The sequence below is a fragment of the Apodemus sylvaticus genome, chromosome 12, assembly GCF_947179515.1.
Source record: "Apodemus sylvaticus chromosome 12, mApoSyl1.1, whole genome shotgun sequence".
Lineage (NCBI taxonomy): Eukaryota > Metazoa > Chordata > Mammalia > Rodentia > Muridae > Apodemus > Apodemus sylvaticus.
The window spans coordinates 16,794,038-16,821,709 of record NC_067483.1 but is presented as its reverse complement, the minus strand read 5'-3'; the positions used below and the strand labels follow the sequence as shown (position 1 = coordinate 16,821,709).

Sequence of the window (27,672 nt, the reverse complement as noted above, 5' to 3'; positions counted from 1 at the left end):
GGCTGCTTTGGTTTTCCGTAGTTTCCCGGCCATCTGCTCTCTCCCTGGGAGATCTGGCGACCGCCGGCCTCCTTGCGGTTTACGCGCGGGCGCCTTCCCGCCCCCTCCGTCCGGGAGTGGGACCTAGAAAGCCGAAGGGCGCGGGTAGAGCGTGGACGGAATCGGATGCCTTCGCTGCCCGCTGTGAGCTGCCTGGTCCTGGACGGCCAGCGCAGTGCTCTGTAAACCCTGGAGACTGGCGTGCAGTTTGCATCGGGAACTTTCCAGACTGTTAACCTCATCTCCCCAGTACAAGCGAGTAGCGTAGAGCGGCCGCTCCAGTGGCCCGGGCGAGTCCGCTGCACGGGGACACACATTCCCTGGAACTAGTGTCGCCTGTCGTTCGTCCCAAACCATTCTTTTCCGCAATCCCCCGAAACCTTGCTGAGTTCATTTAGGCTAGAATCGAGGTTTTCATTGTGGATCAGTCACATGTTAGCGATTTTAAAAACTACGCTGTAGAGAGATTGGATCGCCTTTATGAAACATTTAGCACCTAACTATACTGGAAGGTTTGGAAGATCATTTATCCTCTATGTCATTCCTTGATTGTGCCCTGTCGCTACTAGACAGGTAGCCCTGGTTGGTAGCTTCCATTTTGTTACACACAGATTGCCACTTCTTCCTGATTTTAGAATTCTTTAAGTTCTTACTAGCCAGGCCCTAACAGACAACAAAATAAATACCCAGCAGTGCTAATCATCTGCTCTATTATATATAGATATAGATATATAGATATATACACATTATATATATATTTATACACACACACACTGAAGCAATGAAATATCTACTATAGCTTTGTAGAAAATAAAAATAGAGCATTGTTATATGACCTTAGGTCTGGTTACTGGTCTACATGTAAACTATGCCAGCAGTTAAGTGTAGGTTTTAATTTCAGTTTAATCAGTCTCACAGTAAACTAAAATTTCGTTTGAATGAGGCTCTGAGACGATGTGTTTGGTTGTTATTGCTATTATTGTTATTGTTTGGGCTTTTTAAAAGAAGCTTTTACGATATGTTACATGTGTTATGAAGGTGGAGAGGGAATATTGGAGGTTGGGGTGGGTGCTTGAAATAAGCATAGGAGACCCGGAAGAAAGTTAACCCAAATAGTAAAAAGACCATAAGGACCCTTGCTATATTGTGAAGTAATTTAAAAATAATGTTAGTAGTAAGGATTTTTTTTTAAAATGAGACTTTTAGCTTTCAATTCTTTGGGCTAAATGGTTTTATGTGCCATTTATTGATGAATCTGAAAAAAAATCCTCAGCAACATGGAAATAGTATAGAATGATCAGTATTTTATTGTGTTTTACATTTCTTAGCAAAACGGGTTATCAGTTCCTACTTTGATAGTGCCAAAGAGATTAAAAATGGAACCAAAATTTGCAATGGAGGATTAGTGACTGACATGGGAAAAACATGAGCAGAAATGTGTTTTGTTTTGTTTTTCTTGTAATGGCGATGTTTAGAAATCTACAATTAGGGTGCCTGAGGAAAACTGCACTTAAAATAATAGAAGGGCACATCACATACACATCATTTATTGTGAGACATTGGAAATGTTTGAGCCTAAATTCTCCCAGCCTCTCTTGCATTCGTCTGCCCAGAGGGACAATGAAAGTACATAGAATTGTGAATGTTCTTGTCACAGTGCCTGGTAGCTGGTTGGCAGCAAATGTTGGTATGGTCAGTTAATGAGATACTGGATACTGAGGACATTTGTCAGGTTTTTAAACATAGCTATTAATGGCTAGCACAGCATGAGAAAGTTATATCAGTAGGACAAAAAGAGGCAGCAGCTTGGATTTAGGGTCTGAATTTGAAAGCACAAATTGAAAATAGGTTTAAAAGGTTTACCGCTGAGTTTTCAGTTGAAAGTCGAGGTTAGTGGCTGACCTGCCATCTGTAGTTACTACTTCTAGTTCCTATCCTGTAACCCAGGGCTTGTTTATCTTACTGCAAGTTCTCAACAAATCAGCTTCCCATAGGGTTCTTTGCCTCTCAGTAGGGTTAGGGTTAGGGTTAGGGTTAAGATTAGGGGGGTTGGGTTAGGGTTAAGAGTTAGGGGTGTGGGGTTTAATGCACACGCTGGGATATTAAGAAATTCTTCCCTCTATTTATAATTTATTAATATTTGTTGGAAATTTTCTTTCTTCTTTGGAAGACTAACCTAGGTCAGAACCTTTAAGTCTGACATCTTATCTGAATAAGTAAGGATAGTCATTGAAGTTTGTCTCTTAAAAATAAAAATAGAAAAGCTAGGTTTTTTTCTCCTAAATACTTAAATCATTTATATTTTAAAATTATTTGAGAATTCCATAGTCTTAAATAACCACAAATAGCATTATAAATGGAAAGTTTGGTTCACTTAGTGTTTGATATTTTCCAAAACTTTGTTAGATTTTAGTTTATGGTGGTGTATATTTCACAGATATAAACTATATTTTTATAGGCAAATGAATAGGTGTGTTTTAGTTATGCATTTATTTTGGAAGTTTATGTCAGAGAAGTTTTCTTTTCTTTTTTTTTTTTTTTTGAGACAGGGTTTCTCAGTGTAGCCCTGGCTGTCCTAGAATTTACTCTGTAGACCAGGCTGGCCTTGAACTCAGAAATCCGCCTGCCTCTGCCTCCCAAGTGCTGGGGTTAAAGGCGTGCGCTACCACTGCCCAGCTGAAGTTTTCTTTTTTAATAATTGTAAATAAGAAGTGATTCCATTTAAGAAAAAATTATATAGTAATATCTCTTGAGAAAATGTGATTGTGTATATAAATACTCATACTTTCAAATTACTGTAACTTCATATATAATAAATTGCTTAATCTTAAAACATGGGCATTTTGAGGTTTATTTTGAAAGTATCTTTGAAGCTTAACACACCTTATCCAGGAAACCCAAAGAGAGAGGCAAGGCGACCTCTAGTGGCTAACTTACATATTGCCATTGAAATGTAGATGAGCAAAGTTGATCTTTGCATAGAAATGTGAAGGATGCTAATGATGACCTTTTTCTGCTGTCCTTGAATTATAGTGAAGTGACAAAGGCAGACATTAAATCATCAAAATCAGTTATGTACTGAACCCATAAATCTACTACTGAGCTAAATCCAAAGCCCTTCATCTATTATCTTATTTAACCACATAGATGCTATCAGTAGTCAGAAATTAAAGACAAGTCTCCTTCAGTGTTTTCCAGTTTAGGATTTGTTAGCAAAGATGCATTTTAGGACAAATTGTGGTAATGGTACACGATATAGGGGAGGAGTTTGTTTTTAAGAGTATGGTAGTGTATGTTTATGGAAAAGTGAGTGCTGGGGCCCACAGGATGACTCAGTAGGTAAGGGCACTGCCGGTAAACCTGAAGACCAGTGTTTGTCGCATGCACACGCATGCGCACGTACAAACACACACACACACACACACACACACAAACACAAACACACAGACAAACACAGAAAAGCACACATAGGTGCATATATATTCACACAAATATGCACACACAAACACAAATAAAATGTAATAAAACATTTTTAAATGTTAAAATCTATTTTTTAAAAGTATACAGATATGTTTGCCTACATAAAATGGAGATAATATAAAAGTTTTAAAGAAACTATTGACAAATATTTGCTTACAACAGTAGTTCCCAACCTTCCTAATACTATGGCCCTTTAATACAGTTCCTGCATGTTGTGGTGACCCCCAACCATAAAATTATTTTTGTTGATACTTAATAACTAATTTTGCTACTGTTATGAAACAATGTAATACCTATTTTCCAATTATTTTCAGTGACTCCTGTGCAAAGGTTGTCTGATCCTCCCAAAGAAGTCATGACCCACAAGTTGAGAACTGCTGATTTAAAAGGTAGTAGAATCCTGGCTAATTTTTTCTGTATCTCCATTATTAATATTTAGAACACCATGATGGTACCCACTGTGTAATTTAATGATAATATAAACTAGGAAAGAAGCCAACATTATACTGACAGATTAGATTTTGAAGTTGCATGTGTTTACTAAGGAATCTTTGATATTGTGTTCACCCTAGGTTCTCTTAGAATAAAAAAGGTATCTTATAGTTTGATCTTTTGGTTCATTTTATTTTTTCTAATTTGTTTGTATTTGATAAACACATTTTTAGTGCCTCTTTCCTTTTTACAGGACATTCTCCATCCTTATGATATTTAATTCTTCAGACCAGGAAGAAAAAGATTTGTCCTAAGTCTCATCTTTCATATTTTCCAGATCACGGTCATTATTTGTGCCTAATACTGCTTCAAGTAAGAAATTCTAGTGTTTTCTTTCTTAATCTGTAGACACATTTACCAATAAAAACAAAGCTTGAAAAACATTTTATGTCACTTTGATCTTTGAGGTGTAATGGGACACTATCGTACAGTATTATTTAAACATTTCAGTTGGCTTGGTTTTCTTTCTTTAGTACTTAAAAACTCATTAGACCTCTGATAACCTTTCTTGGTGTTCTTTTCTAGGGACACACAACTTGTATTCAGTGAATAAATAAACCATTTTATTGATTCAGAGAAGTAAAGTATTTATCTACAGAGTGCAGACTTTCTGACTAGAGATAGTTTAATTTCTTGTGTGTAACTCAGCAAAATGGATAAAATGTATGCTACTACTCCCAAGAGTCAGACAGTTCTCCTAGGCTGATTACCAAGGTTAAAAGAATAACTCAAGAAATTTAAAGTTGTAAGTAATTAATAAATTTAAATTCTAAGAGTAGGAACGGTGTTGTGCGCACAACCAAGAATGTACTGAATTATATATTTTTTTTTTTGTTATTTAGGATTTCCTGTTACTGAGCTTAACTAATTTTTAAGTACTAAAATTAGTTCCTTTGCTAATTTTTAATTGTTTAGTAGGTAACTGAATTGTTATAGTTTATCAATCCTAATTGAACTCTTTCTTTTTGCTTCGTGTACTATAAGGTATGTTTTATTACAGTATTATCTTAAGTTGTTACACAGTATTTATTGTTACCATTTAAAATTGAAAGGCAAGTTTTTAAGTTGTGTAGTATCCTGCCTTGACCCACGTTTATTAAGCCACCAGATTGTGGAGGAAAGGTCCTCATCGGGTGTGTCTCTCTCAGCTTCTCTTGCAGGTAGCCCACTGTGGATATGCTGCTGTTTTTTGCTTTGGGATTGCTTGTCCATTTTGTGTTCTTCGCCTCCATCTTTGACATTTATTTTACATCTCCTCTGGTCCATGGAATGACTCCTCAGTTTACACCTTTGCCTCCTCCAGCAAAGAGATTAGTGTTATTTGTTGCTGACGGCCTGAGAGCAGATGCTCTTTATGAATTAGATGAAGATGGAAACTCCAGAGCACCTTTCATTAGGTAAAGATGCTGACAGGTTCAGGGACATGTCTTAGAAATATTAGCTTAAGTTTAAAGAGAGATCCTATTATGAATTGATGAACATCAGCTTGCAGTTGACCATCTTTAAAACATTTTTACAATTTGTGTTTTGGTTTGTGTGTTTGTTTTTGGAGACAAGGTCTCACTATGTATTCCTGACTGACCTGGGACTTGCTGTGTAGATCAAGCTGGCCTCAAACTCAGAGATCTGCTTGCTTCTGCCTCCCAAGTCCTGGGATTAAGACCATGTACTTCCATGCCTGGCCATTACTTTTTTTTCCCACTTTAAAATTATGTGATTTTTTTCTCTCACACATATAACTGTGGATATGCATATTGTAGAATTTTTAGCTTTTTTTCCCTGAACAATTTGAAAATATGACAATGTGGCATTTTTCTACCAAACACTATACTATATATGTTAGGAAAAGGACTTTTTTTTATATAGCCATAAACATTTTCACATCAAATAAAACTTAACAATATAATCTGTATATCAGCTTTTTCTGTGTAACCAAACTCTTCAGCTTAGTGCCTTGAAACATTGGGGTGGAGTTTATCTCCTGATTCTCTGTAGTGGGGAGTAATTTTTTTTTTTTTTTTTTTTTTTTTGTTCATATTGCCTGGGCTCCTTCATGCTGCTGTATTGAGTTGGTGGACAGTATAGGATTGGGCTCAAGGAGGTTTTGAGATTCCTTTCCATCTTACAATTTAACTTTTTAGTTTGATTCCTTGTATAAAAATTTTAAAGCCTGATGGGAGTTTTAATACTAGCATATATTAATTGTTCATCTCAATTATCTTTTAGGAATGTTATAATGCATGAAGGCAGCTGGGGAGTATCTCACACGCGTGTGCCAACAGAATCTCGGCCTGGCCATGTAGCCTTGATAGCTGGGTTTTATGAGGATGTCAGTGCAGTTGCCAAAGGTTGGGTTCTGAACCAGTTTCATAAGTAAAATGCTTGTTAGATAAACACTCTTTCCTACCACTGGGTCCTGACATCAGTTGATAACTCAGTGTGCTTGTTAAAGATTTATTTGTGTGCATGTGTGTGTGTAAGTGTGCATGTGTGTGCTTGTATGTTTGTGCACAATGTGAATGCAGGTGTTCGTGGAGGCCAGAAGAAGGTATTCAACTTCCTGGAACTAGAGTTGCTGGTGGTTGTGAGCCTCCCAATGTTGGTGCTGGAAACCAAACCTAGGAATCTGGTTTTGCAAGAGCAGCAAGTTCGTTTAACCTCTAAGCCTGTCTCCAGCTTTTTGAGATACCTTTGACAAGGCTTTAAGTATGCCTTATCCACATAAACACATCCTGGTGTTGATTCTGGAATTAAACTTTAGTCTGTCCTCATCCTGACCTACTAAAAAGGCATATATGGACAGATATGTGTTTTGTTAGACATTACAATCAAGAATTTGAAAGTGATTATTTTAATAAGTGAATTGTCTGCCACTTATCTTAAGATAGGCATACAATATGCCTCAGATAATCTGTGAGTTTTATGTGTTGTCCTCAAGTACTATTTGAAGAATGCTGCTTTCGGGCCTTATTTTACTGTGCACTTGTATTATTCCTTGCTTCTTTTCTCCGTTTCCCAAAGGATGGAAAGAAAATCCTGTAGAATTTGACTCTCTTTTTAATGAAAGCAAGTACACATGGAGCTGGGGGAGTCCAGATATCTTGCCTATGTTTGCCAAAGGTAAGAGACATTGATTAAAATTTAGGTAAGAAATAAGTCATAAATAAATGCTTCCATTCTTGTAGTATTGAGGATGAAATTGAGGATGAAATTAGGGTAGTCTATTAGTCAACTACATTTCACTCCTTGGCTTTTAATTCTTTACCTACAAAAATGTATTTAGCTAGATGTGGTATGCTGCACACCTTTAATCCCAGCTCTCTGGAAGCAGGGCAAGAAGATGTTTTTGAGCTTGAGGCCAGCCTGACCTATGTAGTGAGTTCCAGGACTGGCAGAGCTATATAGTTTGTGTGCTCATGTTGTACATGGTACTCGTCTAGGGGCCAGAGGCAACTGGCAGGCATCTGTTCTTTTCTTCTGGCATGTGGATTCCAGGCATATAACTCAGATTGCCACTCTTGGTAGCAAGTGCCTCTCTCTGCTTAGCCGCCTTGCTGGCATATAGTCTATCTTTATATGTTGTATTTATTCATTTCTAGAGATTTTTAAATGACACTGAAAACAAATGTTTTCTAGAGTGGACTTGATTATCAGTTTAACAAACAGGGTTTCTCCTTCATTGTATTTTAAATATTGCTATGTAACACTGTTAGTATTTTTTAATTTAATGAAATGCTATATAGTCCTATCATATAACAGCCTTATAAACTTGAGCTCTAGTTTTCCTTTATATAAAATGTGTTATAATAGTCATTACACCTTATAAGTTTATTTTTAGAATTAAATGATTCATTTGACTATTAAAGTATGTGTTCTCTTTATAGGGACAGTGTTGGTGTCTGGTTCTTCATATTTATATAATTTGTTAAAAAAAAGCCAGTAGATAGTCACATAAGATTTTATATATGCAAACATTTATTTTATTTTATTTTTTGTTTTTGTTTTTGTATTTGTTTTTGTTTTTGGGTTTTTTTTGGAGACAGGAGTTCTCTGTGTAGCCCTGGCTGTCCTGGAACTCACTCTATAGACCAGGCTGGCCTTGAACTCAGAAATCCGCCTGCCTCTGCCTCCCAGACTGCTGGGATTACAGGCGTGCGCCACCACCGCCTGGCTTATTCAAACATTTATAATGACTAATCTATTTACTGTGCCAAAAATTTGTCATTTAATGTATATCATACTAATGTGTCAGTTAATATTTGATTTGTTGATTTGTTGAATTTGTTTATATGCACAAATCCACAAGTAACAGGGCATCTCTTGATTAGAAAATTCATTTATTTTAAAAAGTCAATCGGGTGTAATTCTTGTCTCTGAATGATTTTTACTGGGAGCAAAGTGACTGGTCCCTTCATTTAATGGGAGAATGTTATAATATTATACATAGCATGGTGTCTTAGAGTTCCTATTGCTACGACAAAACACCATGACCAGAAAGCACATTGGGGAGGAAAGGATTAACTTAGCTTATACTTACAGATCATAATCCATTACTGGAGGGAGTCTGGACAGGAATTCAGTCAGGGCTGAACCCTGAAGGCAGGAGCTCCTGCAGAGGCCATGGAGGAGTGCTGCTTCCTGGCTTGCTTGCTTATGACTTACTCAGTCTGATTTCTTACAGATCTGTGACTACCAGTTTAGGGATGGTACCATCCTCAATGGGCTGTGCCCTCCCTTAAACTGATCACTAGCTGAGAAAGTGCCTTACAGCTGGATCTCATGGAGGCATTTCCTCAGTTGTGGCTCCTTTCTCTCTAATGACTCTAGCTTGTGTCAAGTTGACACACAAAACCAGCCAGTACACATAGATATAAGTAGAAGTACTGGAGAAAATTTTGTGTTCAGAAAGCAAAATATATGTTCAGAATTGTATTTATGCTGTTCATAGACTGGTATTTCACTGGACAAACCCCGTTTGCTAATTATATATTTCATTCTTTAGGAAGCAGTGAGGACTGATTAAGTTACTGTGGCTTACTAAATTAATCTTCCTACTTCTGGTCACAGTTGATAAGACACAAACCAGTAAGAATGTTCCAATATCTACATTTGGGGTGTGGGAAATCGAATGGCTGAGCAGAGTCACAGGAGCACCAGAACTGAGTTGGCGTTGTAGACTGTCATTACTTCATGATGTATCATCCTCATGACCTATATAAAACATACCTATCTCAGAAATTGGTTATGGAGTCTTAATACATGTTTATAAATTTGTAAGATTGACATATTTGACCACCTCTTTATTTGGTAATAAGAGGCATCGACTTCCCCCAATCCTTGCTTTCGAGACTTGGTCTGTTCACCATCCATCTTGAGATTTTTCTTGTCTCCACTTCCCTAGTGCTTGGATTACAGGCACACACTATAATTCCAGGCTGCTTATTTCCTAAAGTTGAGATAAATACATACAATTTTAAGACATGTGAAATGTTTTAGAGTTTGCTCTGGGAAGGGTCATGCTAGCCATCTTCATCTGTTTTTATTGTAACCTCTTCAGAGGTGCATGGTTAAACGGAAACAAGCTTTAGAACTTCTTTTTATTTTATTGCATATTAGAATTTTGACTAATAAGGATATGTTGACGTATATAACATGACTCATGACACATAAAATACAATTTAATTATTTCTCCTGTTTCCGTTCTCCATCATAAGCATGTTGTTTTAATTCTGGCTAGTTGTAAAATTCTTGATGTAGAGCCATGATGATGGGGCGCATGCCTGTAATCTCAGAACTCAGGAAGCTTAAAAGGAAAGATGATTTGAGGATACGAGGTCAAGACCAGCAGGGACAATATAGCAAGATGATCTCAAAACAACAAAAATAAGATAAATGATTATTTCATATGATAGCTGAAAATTTTGTTGTTGTTTCCTAAAATTTTTCTTTTCATCAACTTTCCTTTGCTTCAGGTGCTACTGGTGATCATGTTTATACATATACTTACGATGCTCAAAGAGAAGATTTTGGTGCTCACGATGCCACAAAACTGGATACCTGGGTATTTGATAAAGTTAAGGTGCTGTTGTTTTGCTTTGTTTGAAACAGGCTGTCCATTGTTCTAGGCTTTCTTGTTTCAGTGTTCACGTCCTGTGTTACATGGGAGTACACTACACCTGGGGAGGTATTTGCTATGCAGTGCCTCATAATAAATATATTCTTATTTAAAGTCCTGAAAATTTATTTCTGAGTAAACTTATCTCAGGTTTAGTTTGCTGCCTATATGAACTTGAACATTCAGTGTTGTATCATGCTATTTTTAAACGAAATTACATGTACAAGAGTTACTAATAAAAGTTTTAAAATTCTGTTTTTAAATAACCCTCTAAAAATTTGTGTTTCTTAAGGTAAAATGAACCCTAGGTTAGTAGTAACAAAAACCTGCTGACCATTTCTAGTTTGGTGAATCACCGTAGGTAATTCTTGACCTTTTGTTGCCCTTTGAAGCTTTTTGTCTACTAGTGAAAGGTGGAACATCTTGAAAATGTTGTTTCAGAATAATACTTTCATAATAACTAAGAAATAGATTTTAAAGAAATATTAGGGGCTGGAAAGATAGCTCAGCAGCTAAGGCCACCCACTGCAGCACCCAGGTTCGATCCCTGGGGCTAACACTGGGCAGCTTACAACCACCTATAAGTTTAGTTCCAAGAATCTGATCCTCCTCTGGCCTCCTCAGGCGCCTGGATGTAATTGGTAAATATATAGACAGTCAGGCCCCTACACATACACATTTTTAAAAGTTTTCTATAAAAAGGGAAGAAAAATCAGATAAACCCAAACAGATTAGACAGCTAGCCATTATTAAATGCCTATGAGCTGCTTTCCCCCCCCCAGAGTGATGACTTTTTTTAATTAATTTATTTACTTTACATCCTGATCAAAGTTTCCCCCCACTCCTTTCCTCCCAGGCCCACTCCCACTCTTCCCTCCCTTCCCTTACCCCCTCTATCCACTGTGACTATTCTCTTTCTCCTCCTCAGTAAGATTCAAGCATCCTCCACTTAGCCTTCCTTGTTACTTAGCTTCTCTGGGTTGGTGGGTTGTAGCATGTGCATCCTTTACTGTATGGCTAATATCCACTTAAATGTGAGTACATCCCATGTTTGTCTTTCTGGATCTGGGTTACCTCACTATCTTCATGAGGTCCTCTTCATTAGTTTTTGATTTTAGTACTTGAGCTATTGGTGTTGTTCAGAAAATTGCCTCTTATGTGAATGTATTCAAGACTATTTCCCACTTTTGCTTCTTTCATAGTTAGCGTACCCTGTGTTGTTGTACAGAGTGATAAATATGGATCTATTTGCATTTTATGTATGCACATACCCAGTTAGAGACGCACCATTTGTTGAAGATACTTTCTTTTTTCCATTGTATAATTTTGGCTTCATTGTCAAAAATCATGTGTCCATATGTAAATGGATTTACTTCTGGGTCTTTGATTCAATTCCATTGGCCAACCTGTTTTCTGTATCAGTACCATGCTTTTTTTTTTTTTTTTTTTTTTTAAATCACTATTGCTCTGTAAGTATAGCTTGAAATCAGGGATGGTGACACCTCTAGAAGTTCTTTTATTGTACAGGATTGTCTTAGGTATCCTGGGTTTTTTGTTTTACCATATGATGTTGAATATTGTTCTTTCAAAGTCTGTAAATTATTGTGTTGGAATTTTGATGGGGATTACATTGAATTTGTAGCTTGCTTTTAATAAGATGGCTATTTTTACTATGTTAATCCTACCAACCCATCAATTTCTTTCCTCAAAGATTTGAAGTTCTTGTCATACAGATCTTTCACTTGCTTGGTCAGAGCCATACCACTATATTTTATATCATTTGTGCCTATTGTGAAGAGTGTTTTCCTTCTGAGCCTGTTTATCATTTGTATCAAGGAGGGCTACTGATTTCTTTGAGTCAATTTTGTGTTCAGCCACTTTGCTGATGGTATTTTACAGCATGTGTTTTCTGGTAGAATTTTTGGGGTCACTTATGCATACTGTCATATCATTTACAAATAGCTGTACTTTGACTTCTCCCTTTCCCATTTGTATCTGCTTGATCTCCTTTAGTTGTCTTACTGCTGTAGCTAAACCTTCAAGTACTTTATTGCATAAATATGGAAAGACTGGACAGCTTTGTCTTGTCCCTGATTTTATTGGAATTACTTTAAGTTTCTCTCCATTTAATTTGATGTTGGCTATTGGCTATTGGCTTGCTGTATAATGCCTTTATTGTGTTTAGATATGATCCTTGTATCCATGATCTCTCTAAGACTTTTATCATGAAGGGGTGTTGGATTTTGTCAAAGGTTTTTTTCAGTATCTAATAAGATGATCATGTATTTTTTTTCATTTTGTTTATATGGTGGATTTACATTGCTGGACTATCCCTGAATGGAGCAAAGCTTACTTGATCATGGCAGATAATGTTTTTGATCCAGTGGCAAGTATTTAGTTGAGAATTTTGCATCAGTATTCATAAGGGAGATTCATCTGAAATTCTTTTTCTTGGTTCAATCTTTGTGTGATTTAGGTGTCAGGGTGATTGTGGTCTCATAAAATGAATTTGGAAGTTTTCCTTCTTTTTCTATTTTGTGTAATAACTTGAGGAGTATTGATATTAACTCTTCTTTGAAAGTCTGGTAGAATTCTGTATTATAATCATCTGGTCCTGAGCTTTTTATTGTTGTGAGATTTTAATGACTGCTTCTATTTCCTTAGTGTTTATAGGTCTATTTAAATCCTTTACCTGATCTTGATTTAACTTTGGTAAGTGGTATCTATTAAGAAAAACACCAATTTTATTTAGATTTTCCAGTTTTGTTGAGTACAAATTTTTGAAGTAAAACCTAATGATTGTTTGGGTTTCCTCAATGTCTGTTGTTATGTCTCCCTTTCATTTCTGATTTTTTAAAAAAATTTGATAGTTTAATCCATGCCTTTCTTGTATCTCTTTAAGACTTGCTTTGTGACCAAGTATATGGTCAAATTTGGAGAGGGTTCCCTGAGGTACTGAGAAGAAGGTCTATTCTTTGTGTTTGGGTGAAGTGTTCTGTAGATATCTGTTAGGCTTGTTTGATTCTTAACATCAGTTAGTTTCATTATTTCTCTCTTTAGTTTCTGTCCGGATAACCTGTCCATTGGTAAGAATAGAGTTACCAAGTTTTCCACTATTAATGTATGGAATTTAATGTGTGATGTAAGCTTTATTAATGTTTCTTTTATGAATTTGGGGGTCCTTGTATTTAGGGAAGAGATATTCAGAATTGAGCTGTTATCTTGGTGAATATTTTTGATGAGTATGAAGTGTCCTTTCCCATCTCTTGAACAGTTATCACTGACAGTCTATTTTATTATGTATTAGAATAGCTGCTTTAGCTTACTACTTGGGTCTGTTTGCTTGGAAAACTTTTTTCCAGCCCATTGCTCTGGGATAAGTTCTATCTTTTATCCTAAGGCTTGTTTCTTGTATGTAGAAGAATACTGGATCTCATTTTTGCATCTGTTCTGTTAGCCTATGACTTTTTATTGGGGAATTAAATCCGTTGATGTTGAAAGATACCAACGACCAATGATATTTCCTGTTTTTTGATGTTCGTGGTGGTGGTGGTGGTGGTGGTGGTGGTGTGTGTGTGTGTATGTTAGTTATTCTCTTCTTTTGGTCTTAATGTTTGAAATTAATGATTCTTGAGGTTTTTGTTTTGTTTTGTTTTTAATATAATTGGCCTATTGGGTTAGAGTTTTTCTTCTAGTCTCCTCTGTAGTGCTGGGTTGGTGGAAAGATATTGTTTAAATTTGGTTTTGTCATGTTATATCTTGATTTCTCTGTCTGTGGTAATTTGAGAGTTTTTCTGGGCTGACATTTGTGGTCCAGGCCCTTCTGGATTTTAGAGTCTCTGTTGAGAAGTCAAGTATAATTCTGATAGGTTAGCCTTTATATGTTTATATGTCTTCTTTTCTCTGCCACTTTTCACATTCTTTCTTTTTTTCCGTACATTTAGTGTTTTGATTATAGTGGGTAGATTTTCTTCTTGGTCTACTCTGTTTTGTGTTCTTTAAGCTTGTACTTTTATGGGCATCTCTTTCTTTAGGTTATGGGAACGTTTTCCTATAATTTTGTTGAAAATATTTTCTGGACTTTTGAGCTTGGAATCTCCTATTTCTATTAGTTTTAGTTTTGGTCTTTTCATAGTGACCAACACTTCTGCATGTTTTGTGTCAGGAGCTTTTTTAAAATTACCATTTTATTTGTCAGATGTCTTCCATCATGTGTTCTGTGTGTGAGAGTGTCTTTTGCATGTCTTGTATTCTCTTGATGATGCTTATGTCTGAAGTTCCTGTTCGCTTACTTAAGTTGTCCATCTTCAGGATTTCCACAGTTTTTGTTTTATTACTTCTATCTCCATTTTCAGGTCTTGAGCAGTTTTATTCATTTTCTTTACTTAGTTGATTGTATTTTCCAGTTTTTGTTTAAGGAATTTATCCATTTTCTTTTTTAAAGGCCTCTATTATCTTGTTAAGACTGGACTTAATATCGTTTTCATGTGCTTAAGCTATGGTGACGTAGCTATACCTTGCAGGATACCTGTGCTCTGGCGCCTTACTGCCCTGCCTGTTGTTGATCGTGTTCCTAAGCTGCTCTCCGGTCCTCTCAGTTTGGAGGTTGTTAGTGGAGGTTTGGGTGCTGATTTATAAGTTTATCTTTGTTAGATGGGTGGGTTTATTTATGTATTTATGTATGTATGTATGTATGTATGTATGTATTTATTTATTTATTTTAGATTGGTTCCCTTTGCTTTCAATTTCTTCTCAGTCTTTTGGCCTGAGTAGCCTAGGGTTCTAGTGACCGGCCCATCTGCAGATTTATGCTGGTGTCTCAGATGGGAGTTTTGTGGCCATTGTGACTGCTGTGGTTTTGCATGTCAAATTTGTCTCTGGGGTCCCTAGTGCCATTGTGGCCTGGTGTCCCTGGTGCTGGTGTGGCCTCTGGGAAAGCAGGAGGAATTGTGACTGGAAAATGGAGCGCAGGGGATAGGGTGCAGTTGATAACTGTTGGGTGTGCTGTAAGGGGAGGTGACAGGCATAGGGAATGGGACGGGGTCTTATATGGCGTCCCTGGTACAAGTGTTGTACCTATTCCCCTCTGGGCAAGCAGGAGGAGTTGTGGGCAGCATAAATGCCCGTGAGCTTCTTTAATTAACAGAACTTTAGAACCGCTTTCAAAGTGACAACTGTCAAGAGACAGGTTGAGCTCTGCGTGGTTAGTGTTTCATAACTTTCCAAATCTTTACACATGCTTAAAGTTTTTGCTAATCATGGTAAAAATATAATTTAACTCAAGTTAAGTAGAAGATAAATTGAAGATTAAGGGTAGTTTTATCCTTGAACAATTTTCCTTAGTTATCCCATGTATACTTTTCAATACTTTTTATAATTAGATTTGCAGAACACTTATCTTGTTGAAAGTTAGCATCTTCTAAATCTGTATAGTTATGTAAAAAATAAATGATACCTGTTAATATAATAGGTTCATTTAGAATAATTTTAAAGCACTCTTCCATGATTACTTGCATACATGCTCATGGATATGAAAATTATGGCTGAAGGGTTTATGAATCCAGTTTGTAATTGTGGCATTAGGAATTTCTGACCTGTACTTTATTAAGTGATGTTTCTCCAGCACAGGACACAAAGAACAGGTCTTACTCATGAACCTGTGGCGGTAGGTGGGAATTCTCATAATCTAAGTGAGATGTCATAGTCTGACCAACAATTCAATGGAACAAGACAATGAAAAATGATCCATTTCCAAGTATATTAAATATAATACATGGTCTTGAACTGCTTCCACCCCTACTGTTTAACATTTGCCACTTAACAAAATACTCAATTTTTTAAAATTATAATAGTTCTGTGGTAACAAAGGTATGAAATTAAGCTCCTTTTTTAAAAATAGTACTATAATAGCTGAATGATTATTTGGATAGAAATATCTGAATTGATAACAAAGATTTTTTTGTTGGTATATTTTGAGGATAAAAATGAAACAAAATATGATGATTTAAGTTAGTTATATATGATGATTTAAGTTAGTTATTTGGGGCTGGAGAGATGGCTCAGTGGTTAAGAGCACTGATTGCTCTTCCAGGGGTCCTGAGTTCAATTCCCAGCATCTACATGGAGGCTCACAACCATCTGTAATGGGATCTGATGCACCCTTCTGGTGTGTCTGAAAGGATAGACAGTGTATTCACATATATAAAGTAAATAAATCTTTTTTAAAAAGTTATTTATAAATTTAAATAAAATAAATTAGTTTTCACCTGATTTGTTACATGTAGGACTTCTTTGATGCTGCAAGAAACAACCAATCTTTGTTCTCAAAAGTAAATGAAGAAAAAGTAGTTTTTTTCTTACATTTATTAGGAATAGATACAAATGGACACGCTCATCGGCCGTCTTCCAGGTAATCTGAATTATGTATTCTGTCTGATCTTGTGGGGAGTAGCTATTTTGATTAAAATATTGGTATAGTTTGGAATTTTCATTGTAATTATGACAGCAAAACTAATACTTTATTTAACTACTATCCTCTGTTTAGGAGTATTTTTAGTAAATCTCAAAAGCACAAACATTTTTGGTATGGATTTTATAACACATGTAATGCCTTTGGGTATTTATTTAACAGTATTGTATCCAGCAAACAATTGTATAACGTGCTGTTTATTAATTCTTCAGTGGTAGTTTCAGCTTTGCAGACCACAAGAAAGAAGAAATCATTTGAATTTTTATTCTTTATTTTGAGTTGGTTTTATATTAACTCTAATGTCTGCTGGTTTAATTATAAGCATAAATATCTCATATTCTCCTAGTTTAGCATGATGTGGTGTTTTCATTAGTGGAATACATTCATATTAAGCTGACTCTGTTTAACTATCTGGGAAGCTTAAATTCAATTTGTTTTCAACAGTGTAGTAGAGATAAATCACAAGTACTCCATAGTGTGGAAAAATTCTGTACTTTAAATAATGGTACTTCCCTAATAAGGTCACCAGAACAGTGTAGTTTATTAGGTACACAAACATGGAAGTCTTTATTATCCTGTTTAGAATTTAAAAAGTATTCATTTAAACATATTTACTAATCAATACTTTCCTTTTAAAATGTCTATGAAAACTATTTCCGTTTTTTGAAATTTATTAAACAAAAAAATTAGTCTTATGAGAGGGTCTGATTTAAAGTAGTAAAGATTAAATCTGAAAGCATTTTTTTCAGTTTTTTACTTTAAATGTAGTGAGTCTTGGTTGAATAAATTTGATTTCTCTACATTAATTTAACTTGTTCTTTTGTTTTTTTGTAAACAGGGAATATAAGGACAATATTAAAAAAGTTGACGATGGAGTGAAAGAAATTGTGTCAATTTTCAAGCATTTTTATGGAGATGATGGGAAAACAGCATTTATCTTTACCTCTGACCATGGAATGACAGACTGGGGTCAGTCTGTCTTACAGTACTATCTTAATGAACCTGTGGTAGATGTAGCTTCCAAGTATTATGTTCAGAAAATCAGATGTCAGCATGTAATTGTATGTTTGAAATGTCTGACCTTCTATGAAAAGACTTTTTTCTAATTGTAAAATGAACATATTCTCATTTACAAATGAGAACAAAAACCTAAGTACTTTTAAATTACCTCATACTTTTTTATTAGAAAAGAAATTGTACCTGGAAATTATATTTGCAATGAAGGCAAAGTAAGTGACACTAGTTAAGGCGTATGGCTGAGCACTGCCTCAGACACCAGGACTCTGCTCCCAGCGAGGCTTTCAAGGCAGGTGGGGTTTGTGCGTAGAGATCGGTAGGACACAAAGTTGAGGTTTGGCCTCTTGGCTCATAAGATGAAGTTGTAGTGAGCTGGAATCTGTCTTCTAAAGGACTGCTTTTAGCTCCCCTGTTTACAGAGGCTGGAACAAAAGGATTCTGTAGTTACTTCTCCATAGCTGTGACCAAAATACAGGAGAACAGCTAAAGAGGAAGTATTTACTTTGGCGCACTGTTTTAGAGGATTCATTGTGGCTGGCTGGCTTGGGCAGAATTCCATGTTGCTGGGTATTTGGCAGAGGAGATTTTTCACCTTGTAGCTGATAGGAAACAAAGATAAACAGAGATGAGGGCAGGTTATTATGTTCAAAGGCACACATCTGGTGGCTAATTACTCTAGCTAGCAACATCCTAATGTTTCTACAGCCTCTCAAAGTATCAGTACTAGCTGGGCACAAGTATTTAATATGTAAACCTGTGAGGAACATTTTGTTGTCAAATCATGGTGAATCTGTACACCTGGCTGTCCTGTTCATACCACTTGATCCCAAATGGGAGATGATTCCCCTGAATAATCTCTTCCTACTCTTTCTGCCTCTGTCTACCCAAGCCCCTTCTGTGATGATCCCTGGGTCTCGGTGTACGTGTGTGTGTGTGTGTGTGTGTGTGTGTGTGTGTGTGTGTTTACAAGCTATATAGAATGTTCCCCTTAATGGCTGAACATTCAATAGCCACCTGCTTCTGTCACTTGATCAGTTGTGTATCACTGCAATTACTGCTGCTCACTGTAAGAAGCAGTTCCTTTGGCGAAAGCCAACAAAAGCAGTAATCCATGGATATCAGCATGATTATTGAGAAGATAATTGAAAAGTCACATTATATCCATTTAGCAAAATAGTAGTAGTCTTCGTGTCTGGAGCCTATGGTTTTCCCAGCCTATACATGGACCGATTCTTAATACCAAAGCACTTAGATATTATTTTGCTGTTGTCACTGATTACCTACTCTGTCTCATGACTTGATGTCTTTGCCGTAGGTTCTCATGGAGCTGGTCATCCTTCAGAGACTTTAACTCCTTTCGTTACATGGGGGGCTGGAATCAAATTTCCTCAAAACGTATCAGCTCAGCAATATGATGATGAGTTTTTAAAAGGTACAAACATTTGTTCTTATTGTCTCAAGTACCTATGCAACTTAGCATTTAAATAAAACAAAAGTACACTAAGTACTTTTTCAATCAGTTTCTTTTCAAATCACTTTAGATTGTTTGAAATCTCTTATTTTAATGATTGTGACATTATTTTTGTCACTGTTATATATGCAGATTCTCCAAATGAAGGAGTTAGCTTTCTCTCTCTTTCTCTTTCTCTTTTCCCAGAGCCATTTGTTGAACATATATAGCACTGATAGTAAATATTTTGGCCTAAATGTTTAAGAATTGGAAATGTTATTCTCATTTTTATTAAATTATATTAAAGAATTTGAGTATAAGTAAGAATAAAACATAATGCGCAGTTTCTTAGAGGAAAGTTGTTAAATTGATTACAATTTTCCAACTTAAGCAAAAAAAAAAAAAAAAACCCAAAAAAACCTCTACTATTTTTCATGATATTGCAGTATTTAAAATGTATATCTTTTATGTGAAAAGCTAGATGTAATGCCAAGTTATTTCTGTTTGGACAGAACAGCATGGCTTCATGTAAGTCATGGTGCATTTTTCATTATTCTGTTTCTATATTGTCCACTCTGGCAGAGAACACCAGGCCAGGCCACAGGCCTGCAGAGGAAGTGTTTGACAAAGGGCCAGAACACAGCAGTAGTGAGCTGTTGTGAGTCTTCCAGACTTAGTGAAGCACAGATGAATAGAGCTCAGACAGCTCTTTATTGCTGCTTTTAAATCTACTATGCTGTCTTTGGGACAGTTGTCTCCACAGATCGTAGTACTAGCATAGGGGTATCCAGCTCATGGCCCACGTGTAGCTCAGGACTGCTGCAAAGGCTGCTCAGTACAAAGTCATAAGCTTACTAGTAGGCTCGCTTAAAACATAAGTTTGTAAGTGTAGATTTTTGAAACTCAAGAGAGCCATTCTTGAACATGAGCTTTGTAGAGGATGACGTTGTGTTCCAATGACCTATAAAGCAGATATGTGTTTACACTATGCATGCTGTGGAAACTTGCCTAGTAGGTTAAAACTTTTATAAAGAAGTTATCTGTTATGAGTAAGTGCTGTATTAGTTACTTTGAATTGATGTGGTAAACATGATGACTAAAAGCAGTGTGGGAAGGACTTTGAGCTAAGATCTTACACCTTGAATCTAGTAGAAGGTAGGAAATATGCTTGAAATACAGGCACAGGAAGGCTTTCTGAACAAGAATACAGTCATGGAAGTATTAAGACCAACAAAAACCAACAACTGGTAAATGGGATCAGATGAAAACAAAAACATCTGTACAGTAAAGGACACCATCATTTGAATAAAGAAGCAGCCTTCAGAATGGGGAAAAAAAAATCTTTACCAAATATATATCTGACAGGGAGTTAGTAACTAGATTATGTAAAGACCTTAAAAACTGAACAACAACAACAAAAACAAAGATTAGGGCATAGAACAGAAAGTTCTCAAAAGATGAAATATAAATGGCTGAGAAACAATTATTTTTAATATTCAAATATTTAGCCATTAGGGAAATGCAAATCAAAGTTACTTAGAAAGCATCTTAGCTTAGTCAGAAGTTCTAAGCTTCAAAGCACAAATGGCAGCAAACGCTGGGGAGAGCATGGGAAAGGAAGGACTCACCGCTGGTTAGTCACCTACACAGTAGGTAACTTATGCTACATAGTCACTGCAACTGATACAACCTCTCTGGAAATCAGGGTGAGGTTTCCCAAAAAGATAGAAATAGATCTGCCCCATGACGGGATTTTAATAGTAATTTCAATTACTGTTTTTAAGATTTGGTGTTAATGATCCTAGGAGCCTCACAGCTATAGTTGTAACTATTTTGCTAACAGCTGTCCCCCCAGAGAGAGGGAGGGAGGGAGGGAGGGCTGTTGGTTGTTGTGCCTTGTCACCTCTATACAGTGGGAGCAGCCCTGCTGACAGCGGCCATTGGGCCTGCTCTCCCCTTCTTTCCTTGGATGTTTTGGGCATTCTATCTCATGATGCTTAATAAGCACAGAAAACACTGAAGAGTTATTTTATTCCTTTGCTATTTTAACATCTCTCCCTTATATATATATATATATATATATATATATATATATATTATTCGATGTATTCTTTATTTACATATCAAATGATTTCCCCTTTCCTGGGTCCCCACTCCCCGCAAGTCCCATAAACCCTCTTCCCTCCCCCTGTTCCTCCATCTACTCCTTCCCACTTCCCTGTTCTGGAATTCCCCTATACTGTTGCATTGAGTCTTTCCAGAACCAGGGGCCACTCCTTTGTTCTTTTTGGACATCATTTAATATGTGGATTATTTCTTGGGTATTCCAAGTTTCTAGGTTAATATCCACTTATCAGTGAGTGCATACCATGATTGATCTTTTGAGACTGGGTTACCTCACTTAGTATGATGTTCTCTAGCTCTATCCATTTGTCTACGAATTTCATGAATTCATTGTTTCTAATGGCTACATAGTACTCCATTGTGTAAATATACCACATTTTCTGTATCCATTCCTCCATTGAGGGACACCTGGGTTCTTTCCAGCTTCTGGCTACTACAAATAGAGCTGCTATGAACATAGTGGAGCATGTGTCCTCATCTCTCCCTTTTTTTATATGCTTCGTTGAGAGAGGTTTCCAATACTTATCCTTTACATGGCGTGTCCTGAACATAAGACAATTTGTTCTTGTTAAAAATCTTAACTTCATATTTATATTTATGTCTCTGTCATTCAGAATGGAGACTGGAAAACTGGAAGAGGCAAGATGTCAATCAGGTATCCTTTTAAATTTAATTATGTTATTTTCTATAAGAAATTTAGTGAAAAATTGGCAGTAATAATAATAGTGGCAAAACATTTTTCAACATGCCTGCTATGGAGACTACTTCTAGTGCGAGTGCTTTGGCCTGACTAATCTTCTAGTGCCAATTAAAACAAACAACCACAACAAATACCAAGTGGATAGTTGAGATGGTCCAGTGGGTAAAGTGCTTGCCACGTAAGCTTGAGTTCAAAGTTTGCAGAGTGAACTGTGTAGCATGCTGCCCTCTGGTCTCCACATGCTGTGGCACGCATGCTCCCTCCGAGCCTCCATCATAGTAAGAATAAACAAGTTTTTAAACTGTCAAATGAAACTAAAGCCCCCTTCTGGGGTATTCAAGCATTCTGACTATGAAATAAGGCCTGCATACAAAGCCCTAGCATCCAGTAGAGTCTCTGCATGGCTTCATGTGCCTCCAACCTTAGTGTTGAGAGGTGAAGAGGTCCCAGGAGCTTGCTGAACAGTCAGCCTGCCTAGTGGACTAAGTCTCTAGTTAACTGAGTGACCCTGTCTCAGAATATAAGATGGACAGCTATAGAAGACCTCGCCCAACATCCTCCGCAGACATCCTCTTGTCTATGCATGCATGCATGCTGCTAAACACATGTGTACACCCACACCTTCCGCCTGGAAGGCTCCTTCCATGCATGTACTGGTCGGGCGTTGTTCTGATCAGTCTAAACTTATGTTCTTATTAAGTTTCTTTGACTTCCTGTGATGGTTGCATTGCTTACATTAAACAGACATACATTAAATTCCTCTTAGGAGTTTCTTTCCTTGCTCTCAGTTACTGTTTGACTTGTTAATAGATACTTTTTCACTGTATTTTAACCGAATAAGCATCCTTGATATTGCAATGGAAAAGTGTGACAAGATTTAGATTACTCAGCTACAGATCTTTTGTTGAGAGTGTGTGTATAACTTAAGAAAGAGAAACTGGGCAGTGGTGGCTTATACCTATATCCTAGTACTCCAGAGGCAGAGGTAGGCAGATCTCTTTGAATTTGAGGCTAGCCTGGTGTACGCAGCTAATTCCAGAACAATCAAAGCTACACAAATAAAACCTCTCTTGGAAAACAAAAAGCTAGACAGCATTACCTGTAATGCTAAGTGCGGGGTTGTTGACTGTGTGGTACTTAAGCAGGTGCCTTCACTGTTGGCAGAAGGGTCACTGTCACTGGGATATGAAAGTGGCAGGTAGCCTGTCTTCTAAGTCACTTACAAGGTCCTTTTATTAAGGACAGTAAACCACAGTTTAGGGACTCAGTTTCTTGTCTATCCTTTGAAAATCTGTTTCTAGGAGCATAATAAAAATAGGTTGTTTTTATTTCTCCTCTTAGGATCAATGCATGATACTGAAGAAAATGAATATATATAAGCTTAAGATATTAATTCACTAATTTCTAATTTAAAAATCAGTCTAAGGGCTAGAAATTATTTGAAGACCATCATACAAAAACAATTTTTATTTGTACCAAAAGTAAATCTTAATCAAAAACTGAATGGGAAGTTTGTTTCCCAAAGTTCCAATCTATTGGGTAATATTCTTGTCATACAACTGTGTTAGATGAGTATCTTTGTATTCAGTCCTCCAATCAACACTCATATGCCCACTTGTGCCCTGTGCGAAGTGGGGTAATTGTGAGAAAAGACAAATACAAGCTGTGGCCTGGGATGCTTCTGCTGTAGAGGTGAGAACTGCCATTGTCAGAGCATTGTATAACCAGCTGTGAAACTAGGACTGTAAATACTATAGGAGGAACACATATAGCCACCTGAGCACGGATGTATCTACCTGGAAAACTCTGCTTAGCAAAGGGTTCCTAGGACATTTGGGGTTGAGCTGAGATTGAAGAGTACGCAAGAGGCCAGGGCAGCAGCCGGGCTCTCCAGGGAGAAGAGCAGCCTGAGCGCAGAGCTCTGCAGAGAAGGCACTTCCTGTGTTGTTGGGTGGTAGAGTAGCTTGTGTTCAGATCACAGGGGCCGCAGGAGTCAGGCAGAAACAGCTATGGACTGGTCTGGTAGGGCATGATGGCCCTTGGGGACTTAATTCCAAAAGTTCAAGGAAGCTCCTGAAGAGTGTGTGTATGTGTGTGTGTGTGTGTGTGTGTGTGTGTGTGTATGTGTGTGTGTGTAAGGATCCTTTATGATGAATAGATTAGTGGGAGAGACAAGATGTCTCAGAAACTTCGGAAAACAAACTTTACATTTAGTTTTTGACTAAGATTTACTTTTGGTACAAATAAAAATTGTTTGTGTATGATGGTCTTCAAATAGATGAGTGGGAGAGACAAGATGTAAGGAAGATTTTGAATAGCACTGGTTTTCTGGGACTAGCTTGAATCTGATAGCTATCATCACAAACTTTACATTAAGTAAGAAAAAGAGGGGTACTTTAAAAGAAGCAGTGAAACAAAGGGAAGTCAGAAGCAGCCAGGAAGAGAATTTATCTCCAGGTCACTGAGAGGCCTGGAAAGAGCAACAATGTAACTGCCCTTCATTGCAGGTTATTATGTCCTAGGTACACCGTAAGTTTATCTCATTTAATTCTGCCATTATTTGTAAGGGAGAGACATATTTAACTGATGGGGAAGTCTAAAATCATGCTGAAGTTTTCAAGCCAGGATTTGAAGCTGACTCATCCAACTGCTAAGTATTTTACTACTTGGCAAGTTTTGAGGACTAATATAAACACAACCAATTAAATTTAGAAAAATTGAGGTTGTTAGCTCCCTTTGGAGATTAGTCTCTGGATGATAATAGGTCAAAGTAAATTGCAGTATGCAGAGGAGTGGGTAGTGAAACAGAATAACAATAGAAACATAAACAGCTCTTCTCAAAGGTGGAATTGAAAAAGAAATACCCATAGTGCCATTTGGGCTGCCCTCCCCACTGGTCGGCCAGCCTTCCTTCTGATGGGCTTTCTTTAATGCTTGTGCACATGTCTCCAGGTAAAATCTTCTCTATTTGTTATGTAACCACCAAAGTATTCTTTTACACAGTACTGAAATCATTCTACAAAATACTCAGGTTCTCAGCTAATAGGGCAAGTAATTTTTGTTTGACATTGTTTTGTATTGATGACCTTTAATGATTTCTTTTTAAAGTTAGTTTTTCTTAAGTTCATGGATTTCTAGCAAATGGCATTTAAAGACACTGCTATATAAAAACATATATAAATATTTAAAGGTTTTTGATTATAATAAATATGGTGATAGTCTATAGTTGTATGCAAGGATACAATTTGCTGGTTTCAATGTGCAGACTTACTAGAATTGAACTTTTGTACTTCTAGGCAGATATTGCACCGTTGATGGCATCCCTTATTGGAGTCCCCTTTCCTCTTAATTCGGTGGTAAGGAATAACACTTATTACCATTTTTCCATAGAAAAATAAAATTTACTTTTTTTGTGCCTCTGCCCAATCTGTAGTTATATTTGAAACTATTCCTTCCTATATATCTATATCTAATACCTCATAATTAAATATATGCTATATAACATGAAAGAAAGCTTACCTTTAAAAGGTTTACGGCAGGATTTTTTTTTAACAATTTAATTTGTTTTATTATGTATACAGCATTGTGCTTGCATATAGGCCAGAAAAGGACACCAGATCTCATTATAGATGATTATGAGCCACAGTGTGGTTGCTGGAAATTGAACTTGGGACCTCTGGAAGAGCAGCTAGTGCTTTTAACCTCTGAGCCATCTCTCCAGCCCCTAAATGTTTTATTTCTTTAAAAAATATATGATTTTTTCTATTCTAGTAACAAGGGATATATGTATATATACATATACACATATATGTATGTACATATATGATAATATATATATGTAACATTAGATGATAAGCAACAGAAGCTGAGTCCATTTAGAGGAGAAATTATTGAAAAGGTTTGAGGTTTGCTAGATCACATAGATGCTTGAAAACGATGTTTGCAAATCAATAGGAACCCAGAGGTCCCTGCATGGCTGTGCTGCTCAAGGCTCCAACCTTACGGTAGGCAAAATTATGCTTGTAGCTGCTGCTCTCTGACTCCCAAGACCCAAATCTCGATTGTATGGCTTGGGTATTTGCCTACCCTTCCGCAGAGGAGAATAGGGCCTCAGATCACAGTCCCACCATGCTTTATTCAGACTGCAAGACCCTCAGCAGGAAGGAGGAATGCTGCTAAGTATGGGTCTGAGCAGGGCGGTGGTGGTGCAAGCAGATCTCTGTAAGTTTGAGACCAGTCTGGTCTACAAGGTGAGTTCCCGGACAGACAGAGAAACCTTGTCTTGAAAAACCACCACCACTACCAAAAAAAGGTGCATTCAAATGGTGACAGCTGCAACCCGCTGTATTTTTGAGATAAATTTATGTTAAAAATAGAATATAATTCAAAACTTTAAGCAATAAGATATTGACTGCAATAAGTGTGTGTGTTATTTTATTCTTAAAATCTATAGAATATCTTTGTCTTATATATGTCTTTTAAATGTCCTTTTGTCTTATAAAAAAGTATTATAGCAGTGACCATTACAGTGATTATTCTTTGTATATAGTGTTGTACTTAATTCACTGAGCATATAACAGTATGACCAACATAGTTACATTAGTCAGCTTCCCACTGTAACAAATTTCCTAGTAATAAATGTATGGAGCAACAGCAATAAAACATGTTTATTTTTGGCTCACAGCATTAAAAGTGTCAGTCTGTGCTGGCACATTGTGGCAGGAGTACATACCAGACCAAAACCAAAACTGCTGGCCTTGTGACAGAGAAACAAAGGGACCAAGATGCCCTAGTCTTATAATAGGGAGTGTCCCTAGCGACCCAAATGACCACCCCCAAAGTTTCTGTCACTTCTTAATAGGTCTTACCGCTTCTCTCTTCTGTCATCTTTCATTAGCACTAGACTGGGGACCAAGTCTTTAATGTGTGTATGCACATCTCTCTCTGTCTCTCTCTGTCTCTCTCTCTCTCTCTCTCTCTCTCTCTCTCTCTGTGTGTGTGTGTGGGGGGGGGGGGGCACATGTGTGCACTTGTTCAGGCATTTTAAGCTACCTAATGGGGATGCTGGACACTGAAGCCTTTGTCCTCTGTAAGAGTAACAAACTCCCTTAACCACTGAGCAGTAAGCACTCTTTATTTTTTAGATGTTATAGATGTGTAGTTTAGTGCTGGCATGAGTGTCTGTACCAGATGAGTGCCTGATGCTCTAAGAAACCAGAAGAGTGTGTCAGAACCTCTGAAACTGTTGTTTAAACATGGTCCTACAACACCAAATGGTGCTGGGTATTAAGTGAGGTTCTCTGGAAGAGCAGCCAGTGCCCTGCTGAGTTCTCTATAGCTCTTTGTTTTCTCTATTGAAACAGACTCTTACCCTGTAGCTTAGGCTGGCCCGGAATTTACCGTCCCCCACCTTGGCCTCCAAGGTACTAGATTTATGGGGAGGTGCTTGTTTTACAATCAGAACACTACAGTCTTTATTAATACTTGTTATGTTTTGTTTTCTAGGGAATACTTCCTGTAGGTTATCTTAACAACACTGGTCTCTTCAAAGCAGAGAGCATGCTTACCAATGCAGTACAGATTCTTGAACAGTTCAAGGTGAAAAAAATTAAACAAATGAATTGTACTATAATTTTTTAACATGTTAAGTACAATACTTGATTTTGTATTTTAATGAATAGTTTCCTGTAATAATATCATGGGACTTGAATATTTGCCTAGTGTTATAAAGTTTTTATTTCTGTAACAGATTTTTGTAATACAGGCTTTAGGGGACAGTGAGAGTG

General features: G+C 36.9%; 1 protein-coding gene across 3 annotated transcripts in view; it reads left to right on the top strand.

Moving 5' to 3' along the window:
- The window catches only part of Pign (phosphatidylinositol glycan anchor biosynthesis class N), a 127,259-nt gene that overhangs the window by 296 nt on the left and 99,291 nt on the right, over positions 1-27,672 (top strand). For 2 of the 3 annotated variants that reach the window (XR_007980427.1, XM_052200217.1), the window contains exons 2-13: positions 3,834-3,908; positions 4,205-4,323; positions 5,160-5,408; positions 6,238-6,359; positions 7,033-7,131; positions 9,984-10,090; positions 16,411-16,535; positions 17,434-17,564; positions 18,928-19,044; positions 21,801-21,841; positions 25,183-25,242; positions 27,392-27,484. Coding sequence is in view for 2 of the 3 variants with exons in the window: in XM_052200217.1 (XP_052056177.1) it covers positions 5,188-5,408; positions 6,238-6,359; positions 7,033-7,131; positions 9,984-10,090; positions 16,411-16,535; positions 17,434-17,564; positions 18,928-19,044; positions 21,801-21,841; positions 25,183-25,242; positions 27,392-27,484 (1,116 nt within the window). In the remaining variant the exon portion in view is untranslated. Of the gene's footprint in view, positions 1-3,833; positions 3,909-4,204; positions 4,324-4,688; positions 4,757-5,159; positions 5,409-6,237; positions 6,360-7,032; positions 7,132-9,983; positions 10,091-16,410; positions 16,536-17,433; positions 17,565-18,927; positions 19,045-21,800; positions 21,842-25,182; positions 25,243-27,391; positions 27,485-27,672 lie in introns of those variants that run through there. The other variant, XM_052200218.1, reaches the window with a different exon arrangement.